Source organism: Pygoscelis adeliae, unplaced genomic scaffold (assembly GCF_000699105.1).
Source record: "Pygoscelis adeliae isolate BGI_AS28 unplaced genomic scaffold, ASM69910v1 Scaffold149, whole genome shotgun sequence".
NCBI classification, from domain to species: Eukaryota; Metazoa; Chordata; class Aves; order Sphenisciformes; family Spheniscidae; genus Pygoscelis; species Pygoscelis adeliae.
In genome coordinates, this window is record NW_008825494.1 from 2,672,810 (window position 1) to 2,690,594 (window position 17,785).

At 36.5% G+C, this 17,785-nt stretch overlaps 1 protein-coding gene across 1 annotated transcript in view; it reads left to right on the plus strand.

The window, feature by feature from the left end:
• LOC103923044 (E3 ubiquitin-protein ligase HERC2) overlaps positions 1-17,785 on the plus strand; it is a 117,075-nt gene that overhangs the window by 70,230 nt on the left and 29,060 nt on the right. The window contains 18 exon segments of the mRNA XM_009331291.1: positions 906-1,011; positions 1,198-1,289; positions 1,868-2,043; positions 2,529-2,640; positions 4,388-4,469; positions 4,569-4,712; positions 5,301-5,391; positions 6,874-7,051; positions 7,508-7,589; positions 7,672-7,843; positions 9,824-9,968; positions 10,667-10,892; positions 11,797-11,968; positions 12,544-12,730; positions 13,535-13,675; positions 14,051-14,242; positions 16,574-16,727; positions 17,439-17,546. Of these exon segments, the coding sequence (XP_009329566.1) occupies positions 906-1,011; positions 1,198-1,289; positions 1,868-2,043; positions 2,529-2,640; positions 4,388-4,469; positions 4,569-4,712; positions 5,301-5,391; positions 6,874-7,051; positions 7,508-7,589; positions 7,672-7,843; positions 9,824-9,968; positions 10,667-10,892; positions 11,797-11,968; positions 12,544-12,730; positions 13,535-13,675; positions 14,051-14,242; positions 16,574-16,727; positions 17,439-17,546 (2,560 nt within the window).

Below are 17,785 nucleotides of genomic sequence, written 5' to 3' on the forward strand. Positions count from 1 at the left end.
CCGCACCAGTGCAGGGTAGAGTGGGACAACCATCTCCCTCGACCGGATAGCCATGCTGTACTTGATGCACCCCAGGTCACGGTTGGCCCTTTGGCTGCCAGGGCACACTCTTGACTTATGTTCAACTTGCCATCAACCCAAACACCCAGATCTCTTTCCGTGAGGCTGCTCTGCAGCCCCTCGTCCCACAGTTTGTATGTGTAAGCAGGATTACCCCGTCCCAGGTGGAGAATATGGCACTTGCTCTTAAATTCCATACGGTTGGTGATTGCCTAGCTCTCTAGTCTATCCAGATCTCTCTAAGGCCTCTCTACCCTTCAGAGAGTCCACAGCTTGTCCTAGTTTAGTGTCATCGGCAAACTTGCTTAATGTACATTCGACTCCCACGTCCAGATCATTTATAAAAACATATAAGCATTGTTCCTTAGTTTATGGTTTACCAGTTTTATTGGCCTGCAGCACTGCTCTGTGGCCAGCCTAGGCACCGGGATTTGCGGCTAGGCTTCTGTCCAGTGTGTTTTGATGCTCTGTTGAGCATCATGCTGAGAATATCTCCAAGTACCCTTCCTTTGCGTTATCTACAGACTGTAACCAGTCAAAGATTTACATTATGTTCCATTTCTTGACCTCCAATGGTATTGTGCTTTCTCAGTCTTCTCAGTGGTGTTGCTCTTGGGTGAAATAAATAATTTGCTGCAACTGTTTCTCTTGTATTTGGAGGTTGGACAGGCGAGAAGTTCACAAAGTCATTTTCCTTTGGCCAGTTCCCATGCATTGCAGCTATTGTGTACCATTCACAAATGTTTTTCATACTTTCTTCAAAACCAGCACACATTTATTCTTGTTAACCATACGATGGTCCTAACAATACTATCTGAAAATGAATTTCTATGTGTTTCCCTTAGCACTGGATTCGCTTGGAGATTTTTCCAGATGTTCTTGTTCACAGACTAAAGATGATAGTAGACCCTGCAGACAGCAGTTACATGCCCTCTTTAGTTGTAGTTTCAGGTATGTGTATGTTCTCTGAGAAATCTGAAATGTATTTGTTGGTTGGTTGGGGTTTTTTTTAATACATTCAACAGTAGGTATTTATCTGGTTTCCGTTAACAGTCATCTGTTTTACATGCATAGTGCCTGTTTATGAAACAAACACTGTATCTTAAAATGTTTTTCTTTCCATCTTTTGTTTTCTAGGGGGGAATTCCTTAAATAACCTTATAGAGCTAAAGACAATCAATATAAATCCTACAGACACCACAGTGCCTCTTCTCAGTGATTGTACAGAAGTAAGTGAAGTTTGTGTGAGAATTACTCTTGTATGCACCAGAAAAATATTTTGCTGCAAGAGATGGATGAAAAGCACTGTTGTGATTATTAAAGCATGGTATTTTACTTTTCCTCTAAATTAGCACTATTTCTGGCAATTTAGTAAAGTTAATTAACCTGATAAGTTTTACCATAATCACAGTGTAACTCTATAATAGCCTTAGTAGTAAAGATATTTTAGGTTTTTTGGTGTAAATCAATATACCTATGAACCAAGACATCCCAATAAACTTAAATTTGGGGATAATTTTGGTGGGTGATAAAGCTTATTTTGAATAGTAGTCTGATCTTTTTCAGTAACAGCAAGGAGGAATGCATAATGAATTTTTAGAAGATTGGAAGTGAAATCATTCTCAAATTAATGAGGCCATGTGTTTATCTTAAAGTATGGATTATGTTGGGCTGAAAAGCCAGATATTTAATGTTACAGATTCATTTTGTTAAGGTGACAAAGTCAAACAAAAGTTCTAATTCTTTCCTATGTTTTATAAAGTTATATAGGACCCAAAAGATGGCAATTTAAGTTTTTTCTTCTTAGTACCACAGGTATATTGAGATTGCAATCAAGCAGTGTAGAAGCTCTGGGATTGATTGCAAAATACATGGCCTCAGCATACTGGGACGTATACGTGCAGAGGATGAAGATTTGGCTGCAGTCCCTTTCCTTGCTTCTGATAATGAGGAAGAGGATGATGATAAAGCTAACACCGGGAGGTAGGCAGCTGCAGGGGCAGCGGGGGAAATGATAACGAACCTTAGTGTCTATATATTCCAATCAGGAATTGTAAGAAGAGCAACTTAATTAGGTTGAATGGTAGTAAAGAGAAAGCAGTATCTTAGTTTGTCAGAATTGGAAGTAGCTCATTTGTTGATAAATAACTTCTTTAAGATTATCACACTGGTAAGGTGGTAACATTTTGTACAACTGTTCTGCTTCTGCAGTATACTTGGAGTTGAAAACCTAGCTAAAAACTTGATACGTTTATATTTGGTATGTGGCTATTTACCACTGCTCAGCAAAACATTCTGGGTTTTTTTCTGTTTTGTTTTATTTGTTATAGCCACCCCTTAACTGTAGTGGTGTAGTTTGAGTACTGAAACTGCTCCAAACTGTAAAATCAGTAAATACAGTAAAAAGGTGCCTATGCTATAGCATGCAGTTGCTAAACAAACTTCGTTTTTTTTCTCAATATGTTCAGTCTTGTTAGAAAGAAGGCAGCTGGGCTCGAATCAGCAGCTACAATAAGAACCAAAGTTTTTGTTTGGGGACTGAATGACAAAGACCAATTGGGAGGGCTAAAAGGTTCCAAGGTATGTTTGTTGTTTTCATGCTTTAATACAAAACAGACACAGCTAAAAATAAAATGTACGAGTCTCACACAACTCAAAATTAATTCAAATTTAATCAGAATTTTGAAGTTTATTACCAAAAGCTACAAAGAGTAGGTTTTAATGGCTTTTTACTGTTAAGACATGTAGATGTCTGCTGGGTGGAAAATTGGAGAAAATTTGCATTTTGGTTGTTACTCTGAAATCCAGTTTGATTTTTAGCAGACACTTAATCATTTGTTTTAGATGATAATGAACTAGTGGTTCTAAAAAATGTGTAGCACTCTATATGTATTCTGTTCCTTTTGAGTTTGCATGCGTGAAATGAAGATACTGGTGAACTTTTTTATGTATTACTTTTACCTGGAGCTGATGCAGTAATCGGGGGAAAAAAAAAGTTGAATTCTGATCTTTAGATTGGTGTAACTTGATTACAATTCAGTGTAATTAAGAGGAATTTCAGCCCTGTGTGCAGCCATTTATACATAATTTTTGATACAATGCAAGGTGGGAGATACATAGCAAATGTTTAATCAATTTAAGATATCATTAATTTTAAAAGTATGTTAAGAGATCATTTCTTTAATGTTGTAAATAAAATGTATACTACTGTATCCGTAGAGTGCCTTTCAAGAAACAAAAAGTTAACCATTACTGTATTCTCCATCCTACATTTTATTGGTGCATAAAGCCATCGAGGCTTCAGTGCAGAAGTGCAGATTTCAGTTCATTCTTGCTCCAAACATGTTGAAGGCAGAATTACGGCTCTGTTTGACTGAAGTGCTTCCCCCCCCACCTAGAAAAGGACAGTTAAATGGAAGAAGCGAGGGGATAAAAAAATCAGATACCTCTATAAATATGAACTAATTCTGTAAAGATGAAACTTTTTTGAGTGGAAAAAACATGCTGACGTGAACTTACACATTTTATCTTTTGAGGTCTTAACAGGTATTAATGTTATTAAATGTATAAATTGATTAATTAGGATACTAATTTAAAAACTAATTTAAGGCTTTCCAAATGTCCTTCAAACTTTTTTCCCCATATACTGTAATAAAGAAGTCTGCTAGAAACTTTATCTCTTTAGCTGCATAAAAATAAATAACTAAATACTTACTTTTTTTTATATATGGGGTTATGCCAGGTTTGAATGTATGTTGATTTAAAGCACTTGAAAAGAGATTGTTGATGTGATATATATATATATGCAGCTTGATCAAAGACTTCTTTGTAGCAATGGAGAAAATAGGTTTCCTGGTCTCTTTTGTGTCATGTCCACCCGCCCCACCCTGCCGCTGCCTGGAGTTGATCTCTAATCCAGATTGTTAAAGCATTTTGCTACTGAAAAACTCAGTTGTGGTTTTGTGTTCCTGTATGCTGATTTGAAGCATGTTAGTTAACACTTTTAACTAGGTTTATTTTACTGTTGTGACTTTCTTCAAAATTGAGAAGGAAAATCCTTGTTTATATCACATTTCATTTTTTCTCAGGTTTTGTACTTATCATGGTTTCCCTATTAAATGCTTTTTCTTGGTTTCTGTCTTTTGCCTGGTGTATATTAACTGGTATGTGTGAAGCGTCTGAATAATACAGGGAGTTTCATATATTTAAAAAAAAACAAAAAAGTACCTGTTAGATTAACTGGTTTATCACTTCACAGTAGCTCTTCTTTTTAAAGTATAAAACTTTAAAGTGTATTGTAATGATCTTTATTTCCTGTCTGCTCTAGATAAAGGTCCCTTCCTTTTCTGAAACCCTATCTGCCTTGAATGTTGTACAAGTAGCTGGAGGATCCAAAAGCCTTTTTGCAGGTAATATAAGTTTAAAATAAATGTAATTATTTAAGGGCAGAAACAGATTTCCCGTTGTGAAACATTCATGGTATTTCAAACTTTTTTTCTTCATTTTAGTGACTGTAGAGGGTAAAGTATATGCCTGTGGAGAAGCTACAAATGGAAGGCTGGGTTTAGGAATATCTAGTGGAACTGTGCCTATTCCCCGCCAGATTACAGCTCTCAGTAACTATGTGGTAAAGAAGGTGGCTGTTCACTCAGGTACTGACTATTGCTATTCTTACATAAACAAACATATTAAACCTGAAAATAGTTGCTTTGCAATTTTCTTGGGTGCTGTGATGCCCCAGCATATCTGATATTTTTTACATTTTTTTAAAATAAATACAGGTTATTAAATTCTGTCTGTTGCATAAAATGTCAGATTAAATCTAATGGTTCTGTTATTAAAGTCTATGAATTTAGACCATACACGGTTTCTTTCTTGCTGGAAGTTAAATTTGTTAACTTCTGAATAGTTTTTCAGTCTGATCCAAAGGAAGTGTTTTCATTTTTGAATATTGCTAAGTGGTGGGTTTGATTTTGTATTTTCTTGCATCACTGAAAATAGCAAATTGAGTGGTTGTTTTTTTTTTTTTTTTAATGTGCCAGGAAACCTACTCCCAGAAAAGTTCTGTGTTTTAAGTTAAATCACATAAAAACTTCAGAGAAAATAAGTAATGTGTATTGGGTTGAAAGGCTCTTACAATTGCATTGTAGAAGTACAGCAGTGTGAAATTTCTGAGATTTTTGCTAGATCTGCTGCCTGCTTGAAAGCTTGAAAATTTAAATTTCTGTTTACACTTTTAGGTGGCCGGCATGCTATGGCATTAACTGTTGATGGAAAGGTATTTTCATGGGGTGAAGGAGATGACGGAAAACTTGGTCACTTCAGTCGAATGTAAGGATACCAAATTTGTCTGTATTTTAGTAAGAGAACATTTGTGTTGCATGTTACAACACAGCTGACCACCGCTATTGACAATGACAGGATTTTTAATGCAATGGCAATAAAAAATTGTCTTGTGAAAAGATTTTTTTTTTTTAATAGTATGTCAATTTATGGTGCAGCATTTGTAGCAGTCTTCAGTCATTTAAAAAGGAGGCATTTAATTAATATAATAATTGGAAACATGCTTAGTGGATAAAGTCTTTAATAGTGTTTTTGAATGTCACTGATGAAATGGAACACTTCTGGATATAGAGTTTTTGGTTACTTTTATAAGGTAAGGTTTACAGAGGTGCCTTGAGGTGTAAAACCATAGCAGTTTTACATTCCTGAGCTGTAACAGTTCGTCATGTAAGCCTGACAGAGTATTCTGTAGCTCTTTTCTTTAGACTTCTGTTCACAAACTTGTTAGCCAGAAATAAATTTCTTACACTTTTCAGTAATACATACATAGTTTAATCTTTCACAGGACAGCTTTGAGGAAAATTTGGATTGTCTCAGGATTTTTCTTTGTATGCTCCACAGAACAATGTTTTGAAAGAAGAAAAAAACCCTATAAACATAGCCCATGGGGAAATCTTTGTTTGTCATACTGATATATTTTGAAGACCTGCTCAGAATACATAAAAAATTACAGTGCCCAACTCAGATGGTTCATATATGACAACAAGTAAATGTTCATAGGGATACGTGTGTCAGATCAATGAAAAGGGAAGTCCAGATTAGAGCAGTATTGTTGTTTATTGTGCAACTGCCTCATGTTTTTTGTCATTTTATTAGAAGTGATACTTGGAATTCTTGGGCGTTTCATGGGAGCAAATTTTCCAGGGGCCATGCATAATTTTATAAAACCTTAGTAGTGGCTCTGATACTAGTCAATATTAGAAAACCCTGAGTTGAAACTCTTCCCTGAATTTAGGGAATATTGTAACCATATGAATAGTAAAAGTTCCCAGTACTCTCATAGAAGCCTAACAGTAAATTCCAGTTCTAGTTTTTCTCCCGTAAAAGCAAAGTTGGGATGGGAATGTCATCTCTTAATCTTACTATCTGGCTCTGTGTCCGCAGGGTGGAGATATAATTACTTCTAACAAATCACTCAACTTTGGGCAATGACAGGATATCAGTTTTCACTTTATATTATATGCTTTTTAATTGATCCATCACTTTGGTATTTTGGCTTTTTCACCTAAGTTTTGCAGCATATATATATAAAATATTTCTTTAAATAAACTTTGAAGTACATTAACATAGTGTAAACTTTAGATTTATGGTGCTACTGAAGAGTACGTCTTGGAATCATAGTGTTGCATCTTCTTTTATCTTTAGGTTACTGTTAGTTATTACACAAAGTTTTTTGGATTATGGAGGTTGGAATATATTGTGCAACTCTTCCATAATTAACACAATTAATTCTTTACTCATTTTCTCTAGGAACTGTGATAAACCCAGATTGATAGAAGCGTTGAAAACCAAACGCATCCGTGATATTGCTTGTGGCAGTTCCCACAGTGCTGCCATTACCTCTAGTGGTGAACTGTATACATGGGGTCTTGGAGAATATGGAAGGCTAGGACATGGAGATAATACCACACAGCTGAAGCCTAAGATGGTGAAATAAACATTTCTTGTCTCTGATGAAATGTGAATGTGTTTGTTTAATCAATAATAAAATAAAGCTAAAGTAAAGGCAAAACCCATGAAAACAGTACAAAGACATCATTTTCAAGTGATCTAAATTAGGTTTTGGTACACATACCTCTAATAACAGGCAAGCTATTTCAGAAAGGCCAAAAAAATCCCATCTCTTTCTTTTTCTTGGGAAGTGATGTGGAATGGCTAGTGCTGTTTTGAACATTCATGTCCTGCATCTACTTTGATACATAGTTGGAAGCTACTGCTGTCATTGAGCGATGTTGGATCCTGAGTGAGCAAGGCTTGATAATCCTTTGCTAAATGGCATGCTCAGGCTGGGCGCAATGAACAAGATAGTTGTAAGAGCTTGAAAATGTCTGTAAGGTTTCAAAACATAATTTCTTTGAAACGTCTCACTTTTTCTGTTCTGTAGGTTAAAGTGCTCCTTGGCTACAGAGTCATTCAGGTTGCTTGTGGAAGCAGAGATGCTCAGACTCTTGCTTTGACAGATGAAGGTAGGAATATCTTTTTCCAGAAGATTTCTAGTGCATGGGAATACTGTGATCATTGTTTGACCTGCAGTTTGGTGTTTGTTAGGTTTGGTATTTTCTTGGGGCGATGGTGATTTTGGAAAACTGGGCCGAGGAGGAAGTGAAGGATGCAACATTCCTCAGAACATTGAAAGACTGAACGGCCAAGGCGTTTGTCAGATTGAGTGTGGTGCACAGTTCTCATTGGCACTGACCAAGTCAGGAGTGGTATGGACATGGTATGTTACATTTACCAGAAACTATTAACAAAGCAATTGCTAAGTATGTGTTGTATTTATTGCCATTTGACTGTCTTAACTCCATCTGTGCCTTATCTGTGTGCTTTGTCTTTTAAATTGGCAGCTCTTCGAGACAACCTGCGATCTGTTCAATTACTTTAACACTGTGTTTTGTTGCATGCTCGGTTGTGTATTGTACTCTGTTAGGATGCCTGGGTCTTGCTGAACTAGTGGAGGAAGGGGAAGATCATTCCCTCTCTTGGGAGCAATGGAATGTGTAAAGGAATGTTAGTTCAAGACTTCGGAGTGGAGTGGGAAAAAGAGAATCGTAGTTGGAGTATGTAGACTGCAGCTAAAGCAGAGACTGAGAGAGTAAGGAATGTCGTAGAGTGAGGAAGTAAGCTAAAGTTCAGAGGAGATGGGAAGAGTTTCTAGACTTCCTTGGAAACACAAGGTCTCTGCAGAGCTCATTGGTGCTTAGAAGGCCACTGAGTTGTCAATAATGATGCCTCAAAGCAAGAACTGGTATGAGATGATCACTGGGAGTTATTCAGAAACTCTTTTTATTTTTCTTCTATTTGTCTGCTCGCTTCTGCTTTGTTTTGAACACAAACCTGGCTTTTTGAATTTATAAACCTTTCTGTAAAATTTGAGAGCTTACTGTATGGCAGAACAACTTCAGAGCTCTAAACAGATCAAGGTCTTATCCCATCCTTGTGTAATAAGACTATGACCTGTCTGATGTACATCAAAGCTAAGAAGACTTAAAATGGTAATTTTTGTTCTATTATTTGTCAGCAATTGATGAACGATACGAAGAGAAATCCACAAAACTTCTGTTTTTATAAGTTACTTCTATTTTTAAAAAGGAGAAAAGCTTTTAGCAGAGATGATGTTTCTTAGAGTGGCCACTGGAAACTGTATTTGTCTCTCTCACTTTCCCCCCCCTTTTTTTTTTTTTTTTTTTTTAGTGACGAAAGGAGTAAGAGGAAAGGGAATTTGGCAGTCTTGAAGAACTCTGCAAAATTCTTGTTTGTTCCTTCCTTCCCCCAGTTTGTCTTAACGCTGTTCCATCTAGTCATAAAACCTACAGCTATTTCATGACATTACAGGACTACAAGGAGATTTTTTTGGGTCTGTTTTAGCTGTCCATGTCTGCACTGTAGGATGGCTGAGTTGCTTCTAAACTTTTATTCTCATCTTCTTGAATTTGTACAGATTTGAGGGAAAATCACAACTTCTGTGTAGGTAGGCAATAGTACTATATATCACATTCACCTCCAGCATAACATAACCTTTCTTGAGAAAAATTGGTGGTGGTGGTGGTGAGCAGCAGAACTGAGTGAATGGTTACTGAAAACACAGTGGAAGAGATCTTGGGAGGTTTTTTTTCTTCTTTACTGACATTCTTAGAGGCATTTTAAAGTGTTTACGTTACTTTTGCGTATGGTATATTTTTAGTGCAGTTTGTGTATAACAGTTCTAGAACAATTTAAACTATGGAGGCTTGAGAACCTGTATTGAGGCTTGCAACAGTGTGAAAAAACTCAGTTCTGAAAACATGTTAGTTCCTGTGTATTTTTTCATGTGAGTATACTTGTCAAAGGGTCTGTTATTGTTAAGTTTATCCTCAGTAGTATAAGTCTGTCCAAGTCTATTGAAACACATCAATTTTTGTAGATATTTATAATTGCAATGTTTCAGCAACTGAGGGAATTCAATGTAATCACAGTTGCACTACATACAAAAAATAGTCATAAATGATGCCTATTCTATACTGAGGTGAAAAGTTACGGAGTCACAGAACTACAGTCATCCTCATTTTTAGGCCTTTATAATTCAGATTTGAAGAATTTGCTAGTTGGTGCTTGTGTTTAATCTCAGTGATAAATGAAGTCTTTTGGTTCAGGAAGCTGCATTGACAGGGGAATGTGTAAACAATATAATTGTCTTGAATTTTACGTTTACTATCTGTTGCAGGGGTAAGGGCGACTACTTCAGGCTAGGCCATGGCACAGATGTACATGTACGAAAGCCACAAGTTGTGGAAGGACTGAGGGGTAAAAAGATTGTGCACGTGGCTGTAGGCGCACTCCATTGTCTAGCAGTTACTGACACTGGGCAGGTATGTTGTGCATCATCCTCCTTTCCCCTTGATCTAAACAGGAATAAACTAAACTGTTGAGGAAGAAGAGTGTAATAGCATCGATGCTGATTAAATGGAATAAAAATTTCTAATGATATTTATTTGCTTTTTGAAGTCTTGAATAAATATAAGCATGATTGTAACTTAAAATATATTAGCTTTCAAATTATCATTGGACTTTAAATATTGTTGTCATAGTAGCTTTTGTAATATTTTCCTAGTTTATGTATTATCTGCATGATCAGTTTCCTGCTTCTCACTCTTGAAATACAGAAGCAATCATAGTATTCTGGACAGATTTTTCTGCTGTGATCCAGCATTATCATTATCATAGTATTGATTCAGATCCGCAATGTAGTTACTATGCAGCTAATTCTTCTAACTTACTGTTCACTGTGAACATTGAATAATTTATGAATCAACTGATGATTTATGAATTGGCAATAATTTATGAATCATCTGATAAAGTGCTGCTTTGATTTTTTTTTTTCTTTTTTAATGTATGATAATGCCTACATTATTTAATGTGTGGCGGGAAAAGTCACAGCAGTAGGTTCTCTGAAGTGTCCTAAATTAATAGTACAAATAACTAATATTCCTCTGTAGGAATTTTTAAGAAAACAATTAAATGAGGCAACCAGTGAAGCAAAGTAATATGTGGAAATGTTTACTGGCAGGTTTATGCTTGGGGTGACAATGACCATGGGCAACAAGGCAATGGAACTACTACAGTCAACAGAAAGCCCACCCTTGTCCAGGGCTTGGAAGGCCAGAAAATCACCCGGGTTGCTTGTGGGTCTTCCCACAGCGTAGCATGGACAACAGTGGATGTAGCTACACCATCTGTTCACGAACCAGTACTTTTCCAGACAGCGAGGGACCCTTTAGGTGCTTCTTATCTTGGTTGGTATTTATTGCCTTACACTGTTGTTTTTTTTTTTTTTAATGCCATTGGAGAGTTAGGTGTGTGTGTGGTTTAACAGGTGATAGAAGAGTGCAAAAAGAAAACTGTCTCTTAAAAAAACACCACAAAAAAACCAAAACCAACCATACACACCTCTAAAAAAAGCCTAACAAAACCGCTTCCTGAAAGTGGAAGTTGTAAAGGACTTGTTCAGAAGTAGCATTAGTTGGAACTTTTGTTGTTCTTCAGGAAATTAAAATGCAATGTGCTTTATCAAATGCCCCAAGGACTTTGTCTTTAATATGGGATAGAGCTTTATGGAGGTAATGGTAGATGGATGCTACTGTAATATTCGTCGTCTTACGTGTTACCTCTTGCTATAATTCTTAATGCTGCTGTTACCTTTTGTTTCTAAGGTAGGTGACTTAAGAATTAGGGAGGCAAAAGAGCAATGTTTTGTGTTGGAATATAAAAGCACCAAACATTTTGCTAATTAAGCTTTTTCATGAACGAGGCAATGTATTTAAAAAAGAGCAAGAACTACATCTATAGAATATTTGATTAATATTTTTAAGAGTACCTAATAAATATTTTTGCTATTTGAGAAATTGCTGTGTAAGTAAAACTCGTTTTAGGTGCTGATCACCAAAATATTTATATCTGTATTACCTTAATCTTCATGAGTAAGTAACAAGGTGGAAGACTATTTTACAAAAGCCCTTGCTGCAGAGGTTAAGTATTGACTTTAATGTTGTAACTGTAGGCACTGCAGTTTAAGAATCTACTGTAGAGTTAGTTTTACATTCGTCTTTCTGACTTAAAAAGAAGTTAGATAAATCCATTCCAGTTATGTTGTACACCGTTAAAAAATGCTTGCCTTCTCTTTTTTCCCCCTCACTCCAGGTGTTCCTTCAGATGCAGATTCTTCTGCTGCAAGTAACAAAATTAGTGGGGCAAACAGTTCCAAGCCGAATCGCCCTTCCCTCGCTAAGATTCTCCTATCGCTTGATGGGAATGTTGGCAAACAGCAGGCATTATCTCATATACTGATGGCATTACAAATCATGTATGCCAGGTAGGCATGCAAATATTCTTGTCTTTTGCAGAGCAAAAGACGACATAGCTTACCATCTATTAGGGTCTCTTGAGTCAGGTATAAATTGTTTCACAAGTTTGGACTCCTCAGGATAGGCCTAAGCTTCATTTAAATTTTCTTTTGATGTTGATGTTAGCTTTATGCAGTTAGGTTTTCTTTACAGAAGCTCCCAGTGCCTGGGGAAAAAATTGTTTGTTCAGGAATGCTCAAGTAAATAATATAAAAGGAGTGTAAGTAAATCATGACAGTTGATGTGGAGGAAGCAGTGTGGGGCAGGGTGGAAAGAACAATAAAGCTTTACGGTGCCCTCCTTGTTGTTGGTAAAGAACAGAGAATTTGTGCTAAAATTTATGAAGAGGAACTCATGTAAAATAGTTGCCTTAAAACACTGTATTTAAGCATCAGGCCCAAAGGAGGATGGAGGTAAACTACTCTCTGAATTCCAGAGCTTGGAAACCTTTCCTTATTTTATTAAGGCAAGCTAATATCATTTTTATTAAGTTCAACAAGGGAGTATAATTAGGTTTATGTTAATCTGTCCTAAATGATTTCAGGGATGCAGTTGTTGGAGCATTGATGCCTGCAAGTATGATTGCACCGGTAGAATGTCCCTCTTCATCGCCAGCCCCCCCATCAGATGCTACTTCAACAGGAAGCCCTGCAAATGGAGATGAATGCATGCTTGTAGGAGATATAGAAGAGAGGCTGAGCCCAAACCCATGGCAGGACAGGAGAGGGGAGGTAAAGTGTCAGATGAATTTTTCCAACAGTGTTTAATAGTAAAGCTGAAAAATATTGTCCTATTTAGTTTGATAATAGCAGAGATTGAACAGTTCTTTCATGCTCTAATTTCAGGAGTCGATACTCCATGTATGTCAGATTTGGAAAAACTAAAATTTTAGTTTTTCAATCAGTTTTGCACTTTCAGAATGCACTGTGTCATTTAAATGCAATTGTGATGATTTCTAGTAGTTTAGCGTTAACATGAAAATATTAACCATTTGATCAGATATTAAATTCATTTTACAAGAGTGATCTTTAAAAAAAAAAAAAAAAAAAAAAAGAAAAAAAAAAGTCAAGACTAAGGGAATATTTGACAATTATGTAATTGAATGTAATTGTAAACTTTTATCAACTAACGTAGACAGGAGGGCCTGAATGGAATTCTACTGTTGATTCCCAACTGCTAACAGAAGCAGGAAAAATAAAAGGTTTGCTACTGAAGAGATCTTTTTCTTTAACAAACTATTAATTTGACATGTATTGTTAGGGCTTGTTTTCTACATTGTAGACTTTTCTGCAGGCACTGACGTTTTATTGTATGTTTTTGTAGCAGCTGGTGTTGAGGGGGGTGTTGGCTGGTTTGCCGTGCTAGGAACATAAAATAGCTAAAAATACAGGGAGTGAATCTGTGGTTTTGAATTTATGGCTGTTTTTAAATTGCTGCTGTCTTTGAATGTAAGCCCTTCTAATAAATAATTAGACTCTTGAAGGTTTTACAGTATCTGGTTGCAGCTTTTGTTAGTTATTATTTGTTTTGTCTAGGTTGTTTCTTCAGAAGATGCTGTGACACCGTCTGCTGTAACTCCCTCAGCTGCTGCTGCCTCTTCCCGTCCTTTCATTCCAGTCACAGATGATCCTGGAGCTGCCAGTATCATTGCAGAAACCATGACAAAAACCAAAGAAGTAATGTTGTCAATATCTTCCTTAATACTTAAGTCCTTATGTGCTTTTATCAAGCAGTCTTGCTTTTTTAGTGCTTTTAAAGTTATTCTATAAATGACTGCGTTTTTTAAAATCTGTCCAAAGACAGAGGGTTGTGAGGGGGTTTTTTTATTTGTGGTTTTTTTTTTCTGAAGTTAAAGGAGGTTAGTTTTAGGAAAGCTTTTTCACTTGAGAAATGAGTTTAACAGTAGGTTAATTTGGGGGCCATATAATCCCAGATTACGAATTGTGTTTTAAACTACCTTTTAACTTCTTCAGACAAGTTAACTTGTTTGAATTCAGTGAAATATTTCTTTCATCTTCACTGTCTAAATATTTCTGCAATTTGTTTTGTAGGACGTAGAAAGTCAAAGTAAAGTATCTGGCCCAGAACCGCAGTACTTGGATGAGTTTACTAGTCTCTTAGTACCAGATGACACACGAGTCATGGTTGATCTGCTAAAGCTTGCTGTGTCTAACCGAGCAGGTGAAAAGGGAAGAGATGTTCTTTCGGCTGTGCTGTCTGGTATGGGCACAGCTTACCCACAGGTCAGGTTTTGTTTCTGTTGCATTTTAACTATGTCCTTTTTATTAGTAGCTTATTAGAATATTTTCTTGTATTTCAAATGCAGTTCAACATACTGAGAAACTTAATAAACATGAAAATTTGAGTTGAACTTAAATGCATGTGAACCTTAATGATTTTAATGGAAATATTACATGAATATATGTGCTACAGTGTCAGTGAAAGACTATTTCCTCGATTTGTCATGCTGCAATTGGATTTTAAAATAGAAGCTTAATGAACTGTGTCTATGTATTGACCAAGTGACTGTGGTTATTGGAAAGAGCTTGGTTTAATTCAGCTTCAGTTTCCTGGCATGTTAGTTTTCCTGTGGAATGTTAGTTTAAAAAATTCCGTGTTGGTTTTGTTTTGCATCTCAGTTTATTTCTCAAATTGATGCAGTCGTTATTGCTAGCTAAAAATGCTGTTAACATATTGTTAACGATATAGTAGTAATTCTTAATTTTTAAGATTTACATTTGAGGCATTGAAGTTTCTAACTATTTAAAAAGTATCCATGGGTGTGGGGTTTTTTTTGGGACAACTGACAAACAGAATTAATAAATGCTGTAATACTGGATACCAACAGCTATATGAAAGAATGTTACAAACCATAAATTATTTATAGAATATCTGCTTACAGTAATGAACTGAAAGTTGCTTAATGTTTCTTTTAGGTTTACCCTTCAAATATTTTTTTTTTCTCATGAGTAACAATGCATTTCTTTTAAGATGCTCATATGATGTAGTTCATTTATGGCTTTGCACTGCTTAAAGATTGGTTTGAAACATCAGAAGTGATTATGCAAAGCTGATTTTTGTATTCTTTTATTAAACTTGGCTTCACTAACCAAAAAGATGAATAATGACTTTGCTAAGGGTGTGCAATGAATTGAGAGAAATTTTACTTATTTATTAATGGTATAAATGACAAGACAGCTTCAGTTTTAAACAATGAAATCTTATGGTATCTCTGTCCAAGTAAACTAGGATTGTGGGAGAGTCTAACCGATGCTATGCATGTAGAGGCAATTGAGTGGTATTTCTCAAACTGTTACTTCACCCCCCAGTTTTCAAATTCTTTATAATGATCAGCTATGTACACCCATGTTCTGGGTTTGAGATGTAGTTGTCCCCCTCCCACCCCAATTAGATGCCCGCTATGTATGCATTTACACATTAATTCTGGTTTTTTGCTTCTAGCAAAAGGTTTTTTGCTGAAAAAAGTTTTTTTGCTAGAAGGTTTTTTTGATTCTAGTGAGTAGCTGAACAACTTCTTATGTGTGTGTTTGTGGGTGGTTGGTTTTTTTGTTGTTTTGTTGGGTTTTTTTTACCTCGAGAGTCAAAGTTTTTATTTGAAACTGCTCTTTAAAAATGAGTACTATCAGAATTTTCTCTCTAAACAGTGTTTTGCAATATTACATACTGGTTAAATATTTAGAATAGAATAGACTAGACCATTTCAGTTGGAAGGGACCTACAACGATATCTAGTCCAACTGCCTGACCAATTTGGGGCTGACCAAAAGTTAAAGCAAGTTGTTAAGGGCATTGTCCCAATGCCTCTGAAACACTGACAGGCTCGGGGCATCGACCACCCCTCTAGGCAGCCTGTTCCAGTGTTTGACCACCCTCTCAGTAAAGAAATGCTTCCTCATGTCCGGTCTGAACCTCCCCTGGTGCAGCTTTGAGCCGTTCCCACATGTCCTGTCACTGGACGCCGGGGAGAAGAGCTCAGCACCTCCCTCTCCACGTCCCCTCAGGAAGCAGTAGAGAGCAATGAGGTCGCCCCTCAGCCTCTGTTTCTCCAAACTAGACAAGCCCAAAGTCCTTAGCCGCTCCTCACAGGACATGCCTTCCAGCCCTTTCACCAGCTTTGTTGCCCTCCTCTGGACGCATTCAAGTACCCTTAACATCCTTCTTAAATGGTGGGGCCCAGAACTGCACACAGTACTCCAACGTGAGGTTGCACCAACACTGAATACAGTGGGAGATTTACACCTTTCATTAATCTCTTGGCCTATGCTTTACAGTTTAGATTTTACAGCTTGTTTTTTCTGTAAGAGAAAACACTTATTTGTGTTGTCGTTTACTTGCTGGAAACTTACGTTGTTTGGCTATTAGTTTTAGGAGTTTTTCTAGCTTTAACACCACCAGAAAGAGTATTTTTGAATGAATATGATGGTTTATGAATCAGAATTCAGAAAACAAGTGATTTATTTATTTATTTTAAATTTGGGAAGAATCGTAGCTGGCTTAGATTTCTTGGTCTAATCAAACTTCCTTTTTGTAAAGTATCTATTTTTCTTTTCTTAGGTTGCTGATATGTTGTTGGAGCTGTGTGTTACTGAACTAGAAGATGTGGCAACTGATTCACAAAGTGGTCGCCTCTCCTCGCAACCAGTTGTGGTAGAAAGCAGCCATCCATATACTGATGATACATCTTCTAGTGGCACAGTTAAAATACCAGGTATAGAATTCCTAGAGTTAAGTTACTAAAATTCCGTTAATTTCAAGCTTGCGTACATAAAATTTTTCCCTAGCTTGCAAAACTGTGTATTGAACTTCTAAAGCCATGTTATGTGTCCTGTTGCTATAATAAAATATTTCTTAAAACACTTACATACTGCATGAACATCTCGATCCTGTGAAATACACATTTTTGGGTTCACTGGCTGTGACTGCAGCTGTATGTCATTGCCATTTTCTGTTCAGTTATGAAGCTGAGAAGGACTGAGTCTTTTTCAGGGTCAGTAATTGAACACCTATCTTCTAGTCTTGAGCATTAGGGAAATACTTTTTTATTTTAATGCTGCCTTTTCGTTTAGTGCTTCCTTCTGTACGTTATCTAGTACTTACCAAAAGGTACAGGCAACAAAGAGCTATTTGCCTTAACTGTAAATAGACATTTTTTGTCTGTTTCAACTTTAGTTTGGAATGTTCTGAATATAGTCTTCTGTCTGCTAGCCCCTACTCACATGAGCTTGCCATAATGTAAGCCTTTCAAAGAGAAGAAATTACAGGCAAATAATGTCATTAAACCAAAGGAAGTTATTTTTATTAATGAGCACTATGGCTTCCAAACAACTGTGTCTGATCTCATGTGGCTTTCTAAAACACTGCATTTGTTCGTGGTATTGATTGCTCTGTAGAAATGTGTAAACTCTTTGTTGCTGTTTAGGTGCTGAGGGACTGAGGGTAGAATTTGATCGCCAGTGTTCTACAGAGCGGCGTCATGATCCACTCACCATAATGGATGGTGTCAACAGAATTGTTTCTGTCCGATCAGGTTATGAGAACTAGTGCTTTTCAAAAATGTCTTGTGTGATTTACTGTTAAATGCTGAATGAAGTATACCACTGTCTGTGACTGACATATTGTGAGGGAGATGCCAATTAAAAAAAGAGGAAAAACTATGTAAATTGATATTCCGTTTTAAACTAAAAAAGATGTAGGATCTAGACACAGACATATAAGAGTGATCTTCCGTCTTTGAATATAGAGAATCTCTCAGAAAAGCATGTTGTC